This window comes from Notolepis coatsorum, assembly GCF_963971535.1.
Source record: "Notolepis coatsorum genome assembly, chromosome: 5".
Classification (NCBI taxonomy): Eukaryota; Metazoa; Chordata; class Actinopteri; order Aulopiformes; family Paralepididae; genus Notolepis; species Notolepis coatsorum.
The window spans coordinates 44314364-44335319 of NC_140169.1; the positions used below are offsets into that span (position 1 = coordinate 44314364).

General features: G+C 44.4%; 1 protein-coding gene across 1 annotated transcript in view; it reads left to right on the forward strand.

The window, feature by feature from the left end:
- ildr1b (immunoglobulin-like domain containing receptor 1b) overlaps positions 1 to 20956 on the forward strand; it is a 61181-nt gene that overhangs the window by 11990 nt on the left and 28235 nt on the right. The window contains exons 3-4 of the mRNA XM_084314072.1: positions 1801 to 1950; positions 8566 to 8685. Of these exons, the coding sequence (XP_084170198.1) occupies positions 1801 to 1950; positions 8566 to 8685 (270 nt within the window). The remainder of the gene's footprint in view (positions 1 to 1800; positions 1951 to 8565; positions 8686 to 20956) is intronic.

Here is a 20956-nt window from a genome sequence, read left to right on the forward strand (position 1 = left end):
CCAATCTATGCAATTCTACGACTGTTTGTTTAGGGACTCCAGTATGCAGAAATATGCAAATACAGCATTTAAAATAGGCGAAAATAACACATTGGTACTACATAACCTGCATGTCCCAAAACTGCATGGGATTAGCATACATTGGGCATCAACCCAAAGGGAGACTCCTGGTTCTCCATGGAACCCAAAGGGAGACGCCTGGTTCTCCATAGAACCCAAAGGGAGACGCCTGGTTCTCCATAGAACCCAAAGGGAGACGCCTGGTTCTCCATAGAACCCAAAGGGAGATGCCTGGTTCTCCATAGAACCCAAAGGGAGACGCCTGGTTCTCCATAGAACCCAAAGGGAGACGCCTGGTTCTCCATAGAACCCAAAGGGAGACGCCTGGTTCTCCATAGAACCCAAAGGGAGACGCCTGGTTCTCCATAGAACCCAAAGGGAGACGCCTGGTTCTCCATAGAACCCAAAGGGAGACGCCTGGTTCTCCATAGAACCCAAATGGAGACTCATGGTTCTCCATAGAACCCAAAGGGAGACTCCTGGTTCTCCATAGAACCCAAAGGGAGACGCCTGGTTCTCCATAGAACCCAAAGGGAGACGCCTGGTTCTCCATAGAACCCAAAGGGAGACGCCTGGTTCTCCATAGAACCCAAAGGGAGACGCCTGGTTCTCCATAGAACCCAAATGGAGACTCCTGGTTCTCCATAGAACCCAAAGGGAGACTCCTGGTTCTCCATAGAACCCAAAGGGAGACTCCTGGTTCTCCATAGAACCCAAAGGGAGACTCCTGGTTCTCCATGGAACCCAAAGGGAGACTCCTGGTTCTCCATAGAACCCAAAGGGAGACTCCTGGTTCTCCATGGAACCCACAGGGAGACTCCTGGTTCTCCATAGAACCCAAAGGGAGACTCCTGGTTCTCCATAGAACCCAAAGGGAGACTCCTGGTTCTCCATAGAACCCAAAGGGAGACTCCTGGTTCTCCAAAATGTAGCCAAATTTTTAGGGCTGACCTTCGATTTTCTTTTTTGGAATTCGAAGCTTCGGGGCCGAGATTCTAGATTGAATTTTTTTAATGTTGTGGGACTTGTACAGCACTTTGTTCAACTTTGTCAGTGCTGTAAAGTTTAAACCTTTTTAAATCTTAGACAAACTAAACACTTTGCTTCCATGAAATATTGTAAGCCGTCATTTGAGGCTTTATAAAAGCAGCACAAAATCTGTCAGTGCCGAGTCCGACCTCATCTTAAAAAACAAACAGCATTGCTTGTTGTAGTTAACGAACTACTAATCGAACGAACCTTAGAAGTATTTAAGACAGCCCTACTAATTTTGCAGCATTATTTATCCCGTTTTCCAACAAGCTAGCATGATGTGCTCGATACCTATGGGTTACTATGTTGTCTAGTGTCAGATGACACCTTATGTTGTCTAGTGTCGGATGACACCTTATGTTGTCTAGTGTCAGATGACACCTTATGTTGTCTAGTGTCGGATGACACCTTATGTTGTCTAGTGTCAGATGACACCACTACTAGCTTTGCAAATGCAAAGTTGGCTAATGGGGCTAAAACATTTTGGGGGGTATTTTTCGGGGGGCTAAAGGAATGTAAACGTCCCTCTTGGCTACAAACACAAGGTGAATTATTTAATGATTATCCAGCGTTTTGGTTTGACCACGTAACTGAGAGCACAAATTCCAAATGCACTGCTAATGTCGGTTCATAAAAATGTGATAACTCATAATGGCAACATGCTCCACCCTTCATCTTTCCCTCTACCCCCCCCTCCCATCTCTCTAGCCTATCAGGCTTCTCTACAGCTGGGCCAGGATCCAGCCAACGACTGCCCGGACCGCCAGCGCACCGTCCGCACGGTGGTCCAGAAGAGGGGCAATAATGAGGCCATGCTGGGTGCAGAGTATCGAGAGCGAAAGATCACCATCACTAACAGTGAGTACTATCAAGACCATAACCCACCCGCCATCTCAATCTGCCCTCCTAGCAGCAAAATACAAGTCTTTTCAAGTTTGCGATGTTTGTTGAAATAGTAGTACTAAATGTGTACTACTGGGCATGTGTACCGATCTACTGCCTTCACTGTCTACAACTACCGTACACTGTAATCATAACTACCTACCTCCACCTATAGTCTACCCGATAACACTGTATGATAGCATGTACAATAATACTGTATATACCGTATATATTTATCTGTCCTGTTTACATACCTATATACATACCCACTCTGTACACACTGTATACTATATCTATAAAATCCCAATAATCCCATACCTACTTGTAAAGTGTCACAGCCAACTAAGTGACACTGGTTAGTATGACATCCTGTTCTTATATATGATTATGAGGAATGTCTGTAGATTCTTCCTCCCACTTGTGAAAAAAACTGTGAGAACTGTGGACTCTGGAACCGTAACTTGTGTACACTACAATATCTTGCGTGATCTTGGAGAGTGGAGTCAATGGAATCAATACAAAAGGTTTATTGTATATATTTGCTATCATCTAGGCATATGTTACTATAGGTGTCTAGATGTGATATGTATTATGGCTGGTAATGCCCTGTCAGAAAGGAAACACGTTATGTGTAAACGAGTGACACTTTGTATAATATTCTTATGTTTATTATATATGATTGGAGCTATGTATATGACCTGTATATTCTTTATACACTTTAAAACTAAACTCTGGTTGGAAGACAGTGATTGTGTGAATCTAACCTCTTCTGCTTAAGAATTAATTGCCTGGTCTGCATAGAGGTGTCTGTAAGAGCAAGCCTGCAGTAGGGAGTTAACCATAAGAATGTGACCTTGCCAGGCAGGGCCCCTTCCCTGAGCTCTCCGGCCGGCAGACGCATGGTTAACAGGCTTACCCTTTGTAAGTTCTGAATAAGATGAAAAGTGGAGGGACTTTCTCATACTTGAAAAAACTAGGTAACTGAAGGTAACGCAAGTAAAAGAAGGAGGGGAGTCCATCCTTACTACGTATTGTACGTTGGTTTGCTAGTGAAATGACATCCCTGTGACATCACTGTTTTTAGACCAATCGAAATATGATGAAGGATCAATATAAAAATGACTGTTGCTCCTTCGAGAGCCAGATTTTTGAGAGATTTTATGGAGATGACTGAATTCTGATATATTGTGAGCAGAAACCTTTGTACTTATAAACATGAAACTGTGCCTTTAATGTAATCTTGTACTTTAAAAAAATAAAACACCCTTCTTTTGGAACACACCTTTTTGCTTCCATTCTTCTAACTGAAAGACGACGGGTAAGCATTGAAATGTTTTTTGCATTGTAACTTTACCCATTGCTTCGTAATGTTCCTGATTTATGATGTAAAAACTTTAGAAGTGACCCTTTAACCAGTCGGCAACCACGCGGTCCCGTAATGTTCCTGATTTATGATGTAAAAACTTTAGAAGTGTGGCTTTATCCAGACGGAGACCTAAGGAGAGAAATATATATATGTATATAGATTCAAAGTGGGTTCTGTATAATGGGATTATCAAGTAAAGCCATACAGTGATAATACGTGTAAACGGATAAGGGAAATGGACCTCATCTGAATAAAAAAAGTCCTTCCCAGTGCAAATAAAATAAAAAGATTCCGCAACCCCAATCAATCGACCTAAGGTCGATGACTGGGTGGGGTCGGAACAGTGCATTCGCTATATCTTGTCGGTCAGTGAGTAACAACGACAGTTTGTAGACTCATTTGGTCCTGCATGTCAACCACTTCGCAGGACGCTGTTTGATGTCAAGATGAGCAGACCAATGAGTTATGAAGTTATCGATCTGACCTAAGACCTAGCGTGGGCACTTATCACTACTATTATTAGTTATACTGCTGGCCATTATGGCTTACTACCATAGTATATTTATACTTGTATCACTGTACATAATAATACTGTTCATAATAATACTGTACATACATCATATTAACATATTTGCTCAGTAGTATTTATGATATATATTTAACCACTTACATTGTATATACACTAGGGGTGTAACGGTACACAGAAGCCACGGTTCGGTACGAGTTTGGTACAACAGGAACAAATATTTATTATTAAGTTATACTTAGTTCCACTTAGGCTTGCCACGGTAGTCGGTGATAACGTGTTCAGCAATCCACTGAGTAAATTAATTGCCTACCGCCCCCCACGGTGTAGCTTTTTAAGTTTCAGTTTCACTTCTAAAGTAGATGTAACTTCACGTGAAGCAGAGAAAGAAGACTCTAGAGAAGAGATGACATGTTACACAACAATGGCAGAGGTTTTATCAATATTTTGGATTTAAACACCACAGCAGCTCGACTGGAGAGGAGCTCAGAGGACCAGTCCAGATCAGCAAAAGTATGTTTGCCGTTTTAGTTTTTTTCTCGGAACCGCTGTGAGGGGAAAGTAGTGCGGTAGAAAGTTGGTGTGTGTGTGTCTTTCCATTGGTTAACATTATTTAGGCAAACAAGAAACGGATGGACATTTTCAGCCTATTGTGACCCTGCTGTGTTACAAACGTATCACTCATTCATGGTTTTGTTTCAGGGACATAATGTAGTAAGGAGGAGGGGAGGAAGGGGGAGGGAGGGGAGGAGGGGGGGAGGAGGGGGGAGGAGGGGAGAAACAGTCCAATGTTCATTTGTTCTGTCGGCTTGTCATCATGCCTTTACAAGCTTCAACGTTTTATTCATCAACTAAATGTGGCAATACAAGCTTGATATTCAACGTTAAAGATCAAAGTAAGCCAGTGTAAAGTAAAGATATTGAGCATACATTTGTAAAATGTGCAACCCTAGTTTCACCTAGTGTCGTATGAGACATATTCGTCATATGGCTGGATGTACCGGATCGTGAAGTCGCGGGACGAATACATGTACCGCTACACCCCTGATATACACTGTATATTATTACTGTATATTACACACCTGTCCTGTATATTGTTGATGCACTTTACTGTTATTTTGCACTCTGGTTAGACGCCAACTTATTTGTGTTGTACTTGTCGATACGTTTGATTTTTTTATTTGATTTGAAATCTTTATTTCGAACATGCAATGAATACAAACAAACCATAACAAAAGCAAAACAACTCAATCTACATGTTCGAAAAGGAGTAGGAAGAAGTATACACTTATTTAATCCTACCCGTTTTCCACTACTCAAATGAGTGTACTATTTTAAAACATAAAAAAATAAATAAAAAAATATATATATATATGCAAAACAAAAAACAAAAACGATATATGTAAAACATGAAAGAAATAAAATAGAAAACAAAATGTAATGTAAAATGTAAACACCCGTGAATGTCAAATCCCTTCCTCATCCCTGAACATAATTTCCTTATACATCAGTTTGAATTGTCTCATGTTTGGACATTGCTTTAGCACCACATTCAGACTGTTCCACAGTTTTACTCCACATATTGAGATGCAGTGTCTTCTCATGGTAGTGCGTACACTTAGCACTTTTAAATTGTGTTCTCCCCTCAGATTATAACCCCCCTCCCTATCAAAGAACAGTTCTTGAATGTTTCTTGGAAGTGCATGACTTTTTTCTTTATACATTAATACGTTTGAATGTGATGTGTCCACAGAGGCTGACCTGGTCATCACTGAGGTCATGTGGTGTGATGTCATCACTGAGGCCATGTGGTGTGATGTCATCACTAAGGCCATGTGGTGTGATGTCATCACTGAGGTCATGTGGTGTGATGTCATCACTGAGGTCATGTGGTGTGTGTGTCCACAGAGGCTGACCTGGTCGCGTGAATACTTTCGGCAACCAACATGTCCTTCCGCGTTGCTCTGATTGGCCAGCGATCGGCCAGCCCTCTACGCTCGTTTTCCCCCTACGCCGGTAACGCGTGCATGCACATTTTCTTTTTGACGGCACTCGCACGCCAAGCGAGGCTAATCGTGGAAATGTAATGTTATGTTCGAATCCGTAGAATACATATTTATCAAAACAACGACCAGATTCACTCATAACGTTATTTCGCGTAACGTTATATAATGTTATTTCGCGTTTTATTCATAACGTTATTTCACGTGACAACACAGCCCAGCTGTCAGAAACTGTACATTGAGGGGGTTTGAATCAAAGCCCTATCGAAAGTACTCAAGCTCTACTGTCTTGAACTAGTATAAAGCATCAATGTGCAGAAACTGTACATTGAGGGGGTTTGAATCACTGTTTACACTCCCCGCTTACTGTACCATGTTCTACATATAGAACCTCATCTCATACACCGGTTTGAATCAAAGCCCTATCGAAAGTACTCAAGCTCTACTGTCTTTAACTATAAATGTTTACACTCCCCACTTACTGTACCATGTTCTACATATAGAACCTCATCTCATGCACCGGTTTGAATCAAAGCCCTATCGAAAGTACTCGAGCTCTACTGTCTTTAACTATAAATGTTTACACTCCCCACTTACTGTACCATGTTCTAGGACCGCTACTATTCCTAATTTATGCAAATGACATGTCGTCAGCTTGTGACTGCAACTTGTTCCTGTTTGCGGACGACTCAGCCCTGCTGGTCTCTGACAAGAACAAGTTACAGGTTGAAAAAGCCCTCAGCTCGGAACTAGGCAAAATCTGCATATGGCTCGCCGACAACAAACTATCATTACACATGGGCAAAACAGAGTCCATTCTCTTCGGTTCAAATAACAAACTCAGCAAGACCGACGGCTTCTCGGTTACAGTGGGTGACAATATTATCACAAGGAAAGATGAAATTACCTACCTGGGTTCCATCCTAGAGGCTAATCTTTCCTGTGACAAAATGGCATCCAATGTAATAAAAAAAGTCAACCAACGAACGCGTTTCTTGTACCGGATCTCCTCTCTGGTAGACTCTAGCAGGAGCACTCATTCAAGGGTACTACGACTATGCTTGCACCTCATGGTACCAAAGCACCTCAAAGGCACTAAAAAACAAATTACAAACATCTCAAAACAAGCTAGTCAGACTACTACTTGACCTGACTCCTAGAACCCACCTCACCCCTGCCCACTTTGACAACCTAGGATGGCTTAGAGTAGACGACAGAGTACAGCAACTTGCAATGGGCCTGGTCTACAAGATACACTACGCGACCAAGGTACCCATGTACATGTCAAAATACTTCCCAAAGGTCAGTGAATACCACGATCACAACACCAGAGGGAGCTCCACAAATCATGTAAAACCCAGATTCGGCTCAAACAAGGGACTAAACACGTTTCGCAATTATGCCACATCAACGTGGAACGCCCTACCTAAAGCTGTAAAGGAATGTGAATCACTACCCACTTTCAAAAACACTCAAAAAACACCTACGTGAGACTGCAATTCGAAACTGGCCCCTACAAATGTCCTAACCTAGTTGTACAGTAAAGACCAAGTATGGAATTGTCAGTATTCCAATGTACAGTGTAAAATGTGTGTGTGTCCCCTACCCAACCACCCCCCCCCCCCCCCCCCCCCCCCCCCACCTCCAATGTACAGCCCTCACCCAACCCCACCCCACCCATCCAACCTCCTCCAATGTACAGTTTCTACGCCAAATGTATATACACTCCTTTTCTGGACACTTTTGTATCACAAACAGTACTGTATTTGCAAATCTGATATGTCATAAATGTATAGATGTAGCAGTACTGTCTATCTGTATGTCATGTATGTCATATATGTTATGATGAATTGAAAATGGGGGACCCTGATGTAAACAAGACGAAAGTCTTTCTCTGGTCTGCATCCCCTTAACAATTGTATGTATTGAGCTGTACTGTACTGTACCCATTCTGCAATCTGTTAATAAACTTTTCAATCAATCAATCAATACATATAGAACCTCATCTCATGCACCGGTTTGAATCAAAGCCCAATCGAAAGTACTCAAGCTCTACTGTCTTTAACTATAAATGTTTACACTCCCCACTTACTGTAGAACATGGTACATGAGTATATAGTATACTCAGGTAGGTATTATCTGATGCAGCTAGGTATTATCATGCTATACCCGCTTATTATTATTAACCAGCGTTGCTAATATGGCGTGTTCTGTGATGCCCATTTATTATTATTAACCAGGGGGATTATCGTGTCGCGTATTAACCTGGGGGAGCCTCATGCGCATGCGCGGCGTAGGGAACGAGCGTAGAGCGCTGGTATTCACGAAGGAGAGCGCTGGCCAACGCTGGCCAATCAGAGCAACGCGGAAGGACATGTTGGTTGCCGAAAGTATTCACGCGACCTGGTCATCACTGAGGTCATGTGGTGTGATGTCATCACTGAGGTCATGTGGTGTGATGTCATCACTGAGGTCATGTGGTGTGTGTGTCCACAGAGGCTGACCTGGTCATCACTGAGGTCATGTGGTGTGATGTCATCACTGAGGTCATGTGGTGTGATGTCATCACTGAGTTCATGTGGTGTGATGTCATCACTGAGGTCATGTGGTGTGTGTGTCCACAGGCGGACCTGGTCATCACTGAGGTCATGTGGTGTGATGTCATCACTGAGGTCATGTGGTATGTGTGTCCACAGAGGCGGACCTGGTCATCACTGAGGTCATGTGGTGGGACAACGGTGTCTACTTCTGCTCCATCGACGCGCCAGGCGACACCACCGGAGACTCGGACCGCGAGGTCAAGCTGATCGTCTACCGTGAGTTACCCTGACCCAAGGATGTGGCATACAGACCCTGACCCAAGGATGTGGCATACAGACCCTGACCCAAGGATGTGGCATACAGACCCTGACCAGGGGAGGAAACTAACTTTTTGGCTTACCAGCCAACTGGCGAGTATCTGATTTTTTTTACCAGCCAAACAGATTTTTTACCAGACAAAAAAAATCGCTAATTGTGATAATTACTTCTTTGTATGTCAAGCCGCGTCAATGTTGTGTATGCATCTCGGTAGGCACACTGTGCCTTTAAGACAGCACGGTGGTCTTACGACAGTGCTGTGAAGTACCGTCAAGTGTTGTGGTAACGTCAGTTGGGTTGGTGTGCTGTTGACGTTGTGTGCACAGTGCACTGGTTGAGCTAGCCCCTTTCGTGACTGCGATGTGCAAGCCAGGGGCTTTTGAGCATGAAATAAAATGTCTAACGTTACGTCGTAGTCCGGTGCTTTTTTGGAAACATTATAGTCATAACAGATATACACCTAGCTGGCTGCTTTGAGCACACGGGGCTAACGTTAGCTAGCAAGCACCTATATCTAAAACGCTAACTAGAAGCTAACCACTGTATACAGTTCCAGTAGACAACATTACACCTCTGATTTAAATGTGTCCTTAGTAACTTATACTCTATGGTTGTACTAGGGTTGGATGCAGTTCCCCGTTGGTCAGTCTGTCTGTTTTCCATATTCTGCTGTGTTTAACGTTATCTGTTTGCGAGTGCTCCTGATGGCTAGCCTAGTAGTACCGCGGGACTTTTATTATTATTATATGTCCGCGGGTTGGCCAGTACTGCGCAAACGTTTATTAAACATTATATGTCCGCGGGTGGTCTTGTGCAGTGCTCTCGTGGCACTGTCAACTAAAGCGAACACTCAGAAGACGCGCACCGTTTGCCAGTGCAGTGATTGCAGAATGTTTTATTTTTTTGTATACTCGCCAGACTGGCGAGTGGTCTTCATGAATCACTCGCCAAACGTAAAAAATACTCGCATTTGGCGAGTAAAGTGGCCTAATTTCCTCCCCTGACCCTGACCCAAGGATGGGGCATACAGACCCTGACCCAAGGATGGGGCATACAGACCCTGACCCAAGGATGGGGCATACAGCCCCTGACCCAAGGATGGGGCATACAGACCCTGACCCAAGGATGGGGCATACAGCCCCTGACCCAAGGATGGGGCATACAGCCCCTGACCCAAGGATGGGGCATACAGCCCCTGACCCAAGGATGGGGCATACAGACCCTCATCTGCACCTTTGATCACACTACTACTTGCTCAGATGCGTATACTCAGAGTTACTTATATAGTTTTCACTGCCTATTCTTACTTTTCTACTGTACTATAATTGTATTGCCTGTATTTATGTCTGTGGCAGATCAATGCATAAAGTGCAGACATATAAAACACGCATAAAATAGATCCCAATTGGCTCATCTTATCTCAGAACACCAGTGTTCTATGCTCTGCTTGGTGCCAGTTCTGTTGAAGCCTGTAGGAGATGCTGCTTGGTGCCAGTTCTGTTGAAGCCTGTAGGAGATGCTGCTTGGTGCCAGTTCTGTTGAAGCCTGTAGGAGATGCTGCTTGGTGCCAGTTCTGTTGAAGCCTGTAGGAGATGCTGCTTGGTGCCAGTTCTGTTGAAGCCTGTAGGAGATGCTGCTTGGTGCCAGTTCTGTTGAAGCCTGTAGGAGATGCTGCTTGGTGCCAGTTCTGTTGAAGCCTGTAGGAGATGCTGCTTGGTGCCAGTTCTGTTGAAGCCTGTAGGAGATGCTGCTTGGTGCCAGTTCTGTTGAAGCCTGTAGGAGATGCTGCTTGGTGCCAGTTCTGTTGAAGCCTGTAGGAGATGCTGCTTGGTGCCAGTTCTGTTGAAGCCTGTAGGAGATGCTGCTTGGTGCCAGTTCTGTTGAAGCCTGTAGGAGATGCTGCTTGGTGCCAGTTCTGTTGAAGCCTGTAGGAGATGCTGCTTGGTGCCAGTTCTGTTGAAGCCTGTAGGAGATGCTGCTTGGTGCCAGTTCTGTTGAAGCCTGTAGGAGATGCTGCTTGGTGCCAGTTCTGTTGAAGCCTGTAGGAGATGCTGCTTGGTGCCAGTTCTATTGAAGCCTGTAGGAGATGCTGCTTGGTGCCAGTTCTATTGAAGCCTGTAGGAGATGCTGCTTGGTGCCAGTTCTGTTGAAGCCTGTAGGAGATGCTGCTTGGTGCCAGTTCTGTTGAAGCCTGTAGGAGATGCTGCTTGGTGCCAGTTCTATTGAAGCCTGTAGGAGATGCTGCTTGGTGCCAGTTCTATTGAAGCCTGTAGGACAGGGGTCGGCAATTAGGTTTGCCCATGGGCCAAATTTTCCCCAAGCCATTGTGTGGCGGGCCAATGATAATGAATTTTTTTTAACTGTCAAAATAAACGACATATACATGTTTCCACTGTCTTTTTTCTATTATAAAGTGCCTCTCACACAGTGCATAACACATGAACAGATCAGTCATTTGATTTTAATGCAGGTGCTCGCATTATAAATCGAATGTATTATTATTAGTATAACACATGAACAGATAAGTAAGGGTGCATTTGATTTGAAGCACCGACGGCGGGTGTATTATACATCGAATGTATTATTATTATTATTATTATTATTTATTATTATTATTATTATTATTATTATTATTATTATTATTATTATTATTATTATTATTATTATTATTATTATTATTATTATAACACATCAACAGATCAGTAGGGTGCATTTGATTTGAAGCACCACAGCGGGTGTATTATACATCGAATGTACAACTCACCATAATGCAGGCAGACCTGGGCTTATTATTGTTTCTGCTTCCTCCTCAATCCATGCTAATGTTTGAAATATGTCAAATGTCCACTCGCGTTGAATGCCCACCCATGTCCACCCAACTTGAACACAGTTGCTTGCTTCATTGAACCCATTCTGCAATCGGTTAATAAAGTTTTCAATCAATCAATCAATCAATCAATCAGCCTCGTGTTGCCATGTGAACACGCAAGAGACACGTTTTGCGATAAACCCGTATTTTAAATATGACTCCTCGTTTTGTTTGTCTTGGAAGTCGTAGTTTCCTCTTCTGGCGCCTGAGTTGGTATTTCCTCTTTGCAAGAAGCTACCTAAAGATGTTTAATTGCATTACTGTTTAATGCCAAATTGTATTTTTCATTTAATTCAAATACCTATAGCGCGGCGGTCATTTCAGGAGCTTCTTCAAGCACTCTTTTTCTTTAAAGTTAATTGCACTGTTTTTCCATTGTTTTTTATTGCATTACTGTTCACATGCATGTGTGGTGCCGTCAGTCATGACTCGAGTAAAGATAAAGCTTGAATGATTTACTGAACTGGTGTTTTTATTTCATGGACTTGCGTGTTTCCCATTTCAGCACCAGCGCTGTCCACCTCACTTTGAGCAAGCCTATAGCACAGTACATTGCACTCACCTGTTATTCACTCTCAACATGGATAAAACATAAAGTATGCATATAATAAAAAGAATATATATATATAATATTAATATAATATAATATAAATATAATAATAATAATAAAAAAAAGATTAAAATAAAATAAATATCATATTCTCAAAATAAACTGACGGGCCAGAAATTATTGCTGGCGGGCCAATTTCGGCCCGCGGGCCGCCTATTGCCGATCCCTGCTGTAGGAGATGCTGCTTGGTGCCAGTTCTGTTGAAGCCTGTAGGAGATGCTGCTTGGTGCCAGTTCTGTTGAAGCCTGTATGAGATGCTGCTTGGTGCCAGTTCTGTTGAAGCCTGTATGAGATGCTGCTTGGTGCCAGTTCTGTTGAAGCCTGTAGGAGATGCTGCTTGGTGCCAGTTCTGTTGAAGCCTGTAGGAGATGCTGCTTGGTGCCAGTTCTGTTGAAGCCTGTAGGAGATGCTGCTTGGTGCCAGTTCTGTTGAAGCCTGTAGGAGATGCTGCTTGGTGCCAGTTCTGTTGAAGCCTGTATGAGATGCTGCTTGGTGCCAGTTCTGTTGAAGCCTGTATGAGATGCTGCTTGGTGCCAGTTCTGTTGAAGCCTGTAGGAGATGCTGCTTGGTGCCAGTTCTGTTGAAGCCTGTAGGAGATGCTGCTTGGTGCCAGTTCTGTTGAAGCCTGTAGGAGATGCTGCTTGGTGCCAGTTCTGTTGAAGCCTGTAGGAGATGCTGCTTGGTGCCAGTTCTGTTGAAGCCTGTAGGAGACGCTGCTTGGTGCCAGTTCTGTTGAAGCCTGTAGGAGATGCTGCTTGGTGCCAGTTCTGTTGAAGCCTGTAGGAGATGCTGCTTGGTGCCAGTTCTGTTGAAGCCTGTAGGAGATGCTGCTTGGTGCCAGTTCTGTTGAAGCCTGTAGGAGATGCTGCTTGGTGCCAGTTCTGTTGAAGCCTGTAGGAGATGCTGCTTGGTGCCAGTTCTGTTGAAGCCTGTAGGAGATGCTGCTTGGTGCCAGTTCTGTTGAAGCCTGTAGGAGATGTTGCTTGGTGCCAGTTCTGTTGAAGCCTATAGGAGATGCTGCTTGGTGCCAGTTCTGTTGAAGCCTATAGGAGATGCTGCTTGGTGCCAGTTCTATTGAAGCCTGTAGGAGATGCTGCTTGGTGCCAGTTCTGTTGAAGCCTATAGGAGATGCTGCTTGGTGCCAGTTCTGTTGAAGCCTGTATGAGATGCTGCTTGGTGCCAGTTCTGTTGAAGCCTATAGGAGATGCTGCTTGGTGCCAGTTCTGTTGAAGCCTGTAGGAGATGCTGCTTGGTGCCAGTTCTGTTGAAGCCTGTAGGAGATGCTGCTTGGTGCCAGTTCTGTTGAAGCCCGTAGGAGATGCTGCTTGGTGCCAGTTCTATTGAAGCCTGTAGGAGATGCTGCTTGGTGCCAGTTCTATTGAAGCCTGTAGGAGATGCTGCTTGGTGCCAGTTCTATTGAAGCCTATAGGAGATGCTGCTTGGTGCCAGTTCTGTTGAAGCCTGTAGGAGATGCTGCTTGGTGCCAGTTCTGTTGAAGCCAGAGAGTTACACACTGCAGTTAGAGAGTTACACACTGCAGTTAGAGTTACACACTGCAGTTAGAGAGTTACACACTGCAGTCAGAGTTACACACTGCAGTTAGAGAGTTACACACTGCAGTTAGAGTTACACACTGCAGTTAGAGAGTTACACACTGCAGTCAGAGAGTTACACACTGCAGTTAGAGAGTTACACACTGCAGTCAGAGAGTTACACACTGCAGTTAGAGAGTTACACACTGCAGTCAGAGAGTTACACACTGCAGTTAGAGAGTTACACACTGCAGTCAGAGAGTTACACACTGCAGTTAGAGTTACACACTGCAGTTAGAGAGTTACACACTGCAGTCAGAGAGTTACACACTGCAGTCAGAGAGTTACACACTGCAGTTAGAGAGTTACACACTGCAGTCAGAGAGTTACACACTGCAGTTAGAGTTACACACTGCAGTTAGAGAGTTACACACTGCAGTCAGAGTTACACACTGCAGTTAGAGAGTTACACACTGCAGCCAGAGAGTTACACACTGCAGTTAGAGAGTTACACACTGCAGTTAGAGAGTTACACACTGCAGTTAGAGAGTTACACACTGCAGTTAGAGAGTTACACACTGCAGTTAGAGAGTTACACACTGCAGTTAGAGAGTTACACACTGCAGTTAGAGAGTTACACACTGCAGCCAGAGAGTTACACACTGCAGTCAGAGAGTTACACACTGCAGTCAGAGTTACACACTGCAGTTAGAGAGTTACACACTGCAGCCAGAGAGTTACACACTGCAGTTAGAGAGTTACACACTGCAGTTAGAGAGTTACACACTGCAGTTAGAGAGTTACACACTGCAGTTAGAGAGTTACACACTGCAGTTAGAGAGTTACACACTGCAGTTAGAGAGTTACACACTGCAGCCAGAGAGTTACACACTGCAGTCAGAGAGTTACACACTGCAGTCAGAGTTACACACTGCAGTTAGAGAGTTACACACTGCAGTTAGAGAGTTACACACTGCAGTTAGAGAGTTACACACTGCAGTTAGAGAGTTACACACTGCAGCCAGAGAGTTACACACTGCAGTTAGAGAGTTACACACTGCAGTTAGAGAGTTACACACTGCAGTCAGAGAGTTTACACACTGCAGTTAGAGAGTTACACACTGCAGTTAGAGAGTTACACACTGCAGTTAGAGAGTTACACACTGCAGTTAGAGAGTTACACACTGCAGTTAGAGAGTTACACACTGCAGTCAGAGAGTTACACACTGCAGTTAGAGTGTTACACACTGCAGCCAGAGAGTTACACACTGCAGCCAGAGAGTTACACACTGCAGCCAGAGTTACACACTGCAGTTAGAGAGTTACACACTGCAGTCAGAGAGTTACACACTGCAGTTAGAGTTACACACTGCAGCCAGAGAGTTACACACTGTAGTTAGAGAGTTACACACTGCAGTCAGAGAGTTACACACTGCAGTTAGAGAGTTACACACTGCAGTTAGAGAGTTACACACTGCAGCCAGAGAGTTACACACTGCAGTTAGAGAGTTACACACTGCAGCCAGAGAGTTACACACTGCAGTCAAGAGTTACACACTGCAGTCAGAGAGTTACACACTGCAGTTAGAGAGTTACACACTGCAGTTAGAGAGTTACACACTGCAGCCAGAGAGTTACACACTGCAGTCAGAGAGTTACACACTGCAGTCAGATAGTTACACACTGCAGTTAGAGAGTTACACACTGCAGTCAGAGAGTTACACACTGCAGTTAGAGAGTTACACACTGCAGTCAGAGAGTTGCACACTGCAGTTAGAGAGTTACACACTGCAGTTAGAGAGTTACACACTGCAGTTAGAGAGTTACACACTGCAGTTAGAGAGTTACACACTGCAGTCAGAGTTACACACTGCAGTTAGAGAGTTACACACTGCAGTCAGAGAGTTACACACTGCAGCCAGAGAGTTACACACTGCAGTCAGAGAGTTACACACTGCAGTTAGAGAGTTACACACTGCAGTTAGAGAGTTACACACTGCAGTTAGAGTTACACACTGCAGTCAGAGAGTTACACACTGCAGTCAGAGAGTTACACACTGCAGTTAGAGAGTTACACACTGCAGTCAGAGAGTTACACACTGCAGTCAGAGAGTTACACACTGCAGTTAGAGAGTTACACACTGCAGTTAGAGAGTTACACACTGCAGCCAGAGAGTTACACACTGCAGTCAGAGAGTTAGACACTGCAGTCAGAGAGTTACACACTGCAGTCAGAGAGTTACACACTGCAGTCAGAGAGTTACACACTGCAGTTAGAGAGTTACACACTGCAGTTAGAGAGTTACACACTGCAGTCAGAGAGTTACACACTGCAGTCAGAGAGTTACACACTGCAGTTAGAGAGTTACACACTGCAGTTAGAGAGTTAGACACTGCAGTCAGAGAGTTACACACTGCAGTCTAGTTACACAGTTACACACTGCAGTTAGAGAGTTACATACTGCAGTCAGGAGTTACACACTGCAAGTAGAGAGACTGGTGTTGAGAGTTACACACTGCAGTTAGAGAGTTACACACTGCAGTCAGAGAGTTACACACTGCAGTTAGAGAGTTACACACTGCAGTCAGGTACACAGTTACACACTGCAGTTAGAGAGTTACTCAGAGTTACACAGTTACACACTGCAGTTAGAGAGTTACACACTGCAGTCAGAGAGTTACACACTGCAGTTAGAGAGTTACACACTGCAGTTAGAGAGTTACACACTGCAGTTAGAGAGTTACACACTGCAGTTGGAGAGTTACACACTGCAGCCAGATAGTTACACACTGCAGTTAGATAGTTACACACTGCAGTTAGAGAGTTACACACTGCAGTTAGAGAGTTACACACTGCAGTCAGAGAGTTACACACTGCAGTTAGAGAGTTACACACTGCAGTTAGAGAGTTACACACTGCAGTTAGAGAGTTACACACTGCAGCCAGAGAGTTACACACTGCAGTTAGAGAGTTACACACTGCAGCCAGAGAGTTACACACTGCAGTTAGAGAGTTACACACTGCAGTCAGAGAGTTACACACTGCAGTTAGAGAGTTACACACTGCAGTTAGAGAGTTACACACTGCAGTTAGAGAGTTACACACTGCAGTTAGAGAGTTACACACTGCAGTTAGAGAGTTACACACTGCAGCCAGAGAGTTACACACTGCAGTCAGAGAGTTACACACTGCAGTCAGAGTTACACACTGCAGTTAGAGAGTTACACACTGCAGTTAGAGAGTTACACACTGCAGTTAGAGAGTTACACACTGCAGTTAGAGAGTTACACACTGCAGTTAGAGAGTTACACACTGCAGCCAGAGAGTTACACACTGCAGTTAGAGAGTTACACACTGCAGTTAGAGAGTTACACACTGCAGTCAGAGAGTTTACACACTGCAGTTAGAGAGTTACACACTGCAGTTAGAGAGTTACACACTGCAGTTAGAGAGTTACACACTGCAGTCAGAGAGTTACACACTGCAGTTAGAGAGTTACACACTGCAGCCAGAGAGTTACACACTGCAGCCAGAGAGTTACACACTGCAGCCAGAGTTACACACTGCAGTTAGAGAGTTACACACTGCAGTCAGAGAGTTACACACTGCAGTCAGAGAGTTACACACTGCAGTTAGAGTTACACACTGCAGCCAGAGAGTTACACACTGCAGTTAGAGAGTTACACACTGCAGTTAGAGAGTTACACACTGCAGCCAGAGAGTTACACACTGCAGTTAGAGAGTTACACACTGCAGTTAGAGAGTTACACACTGCAGTCAGAGAGTTTACACACTGCAGTTAGAGAGTTACACACTGCAGTTAGAGAGTTACACACTGCAGTTAGAGAGTTACACACTGCAGTTAGAGTTACACACTGCAGTTAGAGAGTTACACACTGCAGTCAGAGAGTTACACACTGCAGTTAGAGAGTTACACACTGCAGCCAGAGAGTTACACACTGCAGCCAGAGAGTTACACACTGCAGCCAGAGTTACACACTGCAGTTAGAGAGTTACACACTGCAGTCAGAGAGTTACACACTGCAGTCAGAGAGTTACACACTGCAGTTAGAGTTACACACTGCAGCCAGAGAGTTACACACTGTAGTTAGAGAGTTACACACTGCAGTCAGAGAGTTACACACTGCAGTTAGAGAGTTACACACTGCAGTTAGAGAGTTACACACTGCAGCCAGAGAGTTACACACTGCAGTTAGAGAGTTACACACTGCAGCCAGAGAGTTACACACTGCAGTCAGATAGTTACACACTGCAGTTAGAGAGTTACACACTGCAGTTAGAGAGTTAGACACTGCAGTCAGAGAGTTACACACTGCAGTTAGAGAGTTACACACTGCAGTCAGAGAGTTACACACTGCAGTTAGAGAGTTACATACTGCAGTCAGAGAGTTACACACTGCAGTTAGAGAGTTACACACTGCAGTTACACACTGCAGTTAGAGAGTTACACACTGCAGTTAGAGAGTTACACACTGCAGTCAGAGAGTTACACACTGCAGTTAGAGAGTTACACACTGCAGTCAGAGTTACACAGTTACACACTGCAGTTAGAGAGTTACACACTGCAGTCAGAGAGTTACACACTGCAGTTAGAGAGTTACACACTGCAGTTAGAGAGTTACACACTGCAGTTAGAGAGTTACACACTGCAGTTGGAGAGTTACACACTGCAGCCAGATAGTTACACACTGCAGTTAGATAGTTACACACTGCAGTTAGAGAGTTACACACTGCAGTTAGAGAGTTACACACTGCAGTCAGAGAGTTACACACTGCAGTTAGAGAGTTACACACTGCAGTTAGAGAGTTACACACTGCAGTTAGAGAGTTACACACTGCAGCCAGAGAGTTACACACTGCAGTTAGAGAGTTACACACTGCAGTTAGAGAGTTACACACTGCAGCCAGAGAGTTACACACTGCAGTCAGAGAGTTACACACTGCAGTTAGAGAGTTACACACTGCAGTTAGAGAGTTACACACTGCAGCCAGAGAGTTACACACTGCAGTTAGAGAGTTACACACTGCAGTCAGAGAGTTACACACTGCAGTCAGAGAGTTACACACTGCAGTTAGAGAGTTACACACTGCAGTCAGAGAGTTACACACTGCAGTTAGAGAGTTACACACTGCAGTCAGAGAGTTACACACTGCAGTTAGATAGTTACACACTGCAGTTAGAGAGTTACACACTGCAGTTAGAGAGTTACACACTGCAGCCAGAGAGTTACACACTGCAGTCAGAGAGTTACACACTGCAGTTAGAGAGTTACACACTGCAGTTAGAGAGTTACACACTGCAGCCAGAGAGTTACACACTGCAGTTAGAGAGTTACACACTGCAGTCAGAGAGTTACACACTGCAGTCAGAGAGTTACACACTGCAGTTAGAGAGTTACACACTGCAGTCAGAGAGTTACACACTGCAGTTAGAGAGTTACACACTGCAGTCAGAGAGTTACACACTGCAGTTAGATAGTTACACACTGCAGTTAGAGAGTTACACACTGCAGTTAGAGAGTTACACACTGCAGCCAGAGAGTTACACACTGCAGTCAGAGAGTTACACACTGCAGTTAGAGAGTTACACACTGCAGTTAGAGAGTTACACACTGCAGCTAGATAGTTACACACTGCAGTTAGAGAGTTACACACTGCAGCCAGAGAGTTACACACTGCAGTCAGAGAGTTACACACTGCAGTCAGAGAGTTACACACTGCAGTCAGAGAGTTACACACTGCAGTTAGAGAGTTACACACTGCAGTTAGAGAGTTACACACTGCAGTCAGAGAGTTACACACTGCAGTCAGAGAGTTACACACTGCAGTCAGAGAGTTACACACTGCAGTTAGAGAGTTACACACTGCAGTCAGAGTTACACACTGCAGTCAGAGAGTTACACACTGCAGTCAGAGAGTTACACACTGCAGTTAGATAGTTACACACTGCAGTTAGAGAGTTACACACTGCAGCCAGAGAGTTACATACTGCAGTCAGAGAGTTACACACTGCAGTCAGAGAGTTACACACTGCAGTCAGAGAGTTACACACTGCAGTTAGAGAGTTACACACTGCAGTTAGAGAGTTACACACTGCAGTCAGAGAGTTACACACTGCAGTCAGAGAGTTACACACTGCAGTCAGAGAGTTACACACTGCAGTCAGAGTTACACACTGCAGTCAGAGAGTTACACACTGCAGTCAGAGAGTTACACACTGCAGTCAGAGAGTTACACACTGCAGTCAGAGAGTTACACACTGCAGTCAGAGTTACACACTGCAGTCAGAGAGTTACACACTGCAGTCAGAGAGTTACACACTGCAGTTAGAGAGTTACACACTGCAGTCAGAGTTACACACTGCAGTCAGAGAGTTACACACTGCAGTTAGAGAGTTACACACTGCAGTTAGAGAGTTACACACTGCAGCCAGAGAGTTACACACTGCAGTTAGATAGTTACACACTGCAGTTAGAGAGTTACACACTGCAGTCAGAGTTACACACTGCAGTTAGAGAGTTACACACTGCAGTTAGAGAGTTACACACTGCAGTCAGAGAGTTACACACTGCAGTCAGAGAGTTACACACTGCAGTTAGAGAGTTACACACTGCAGCCAGAGAGTTACACACTGCAGTTAGAGAGTTACACACTGCAGCCAGAGAGTTACACACTGCAGTCAGAGAGTTACACACTGCAGTCAGAGAGTTACACACTGCAGTCAGAGAGTTACACACTGCAGTTAGAGAGTTACACACTGCAGTCAGAGAGTTACACACTGCAGTTAGAGAGTTACACACTGCAGTTAGAGAGTTACACACTGCAGTTAGAGAGTTACACACTGCAGTTAGAGAGTTACACACTGCAGCCAGAGAGTTACACACTGCAGTTAGAGAGTTACACACTGCAGTCAGAGAGTTACACACTGCAGTCAGAGAGTTACACACTGCAGCCAGAGAGTTACACACTGCAGTTAGAGAGTTACACACTGCAGTCAGAGAGTTACACACTGCAGTTAGAGAGTTACACACTGCAGTCAGAGAGTTACACACTGCAGTCAGAGAGTTACACACTGCAGCCAGAGAGTTACACACTGCAGTCAGAGAGTTACACACTGCAGTTAGAGAGTTACACACTGCAGTCATAGAGTTACACACTGCAGTTAGAGAGTTACACACTGCAGTCAGAGAGTTAC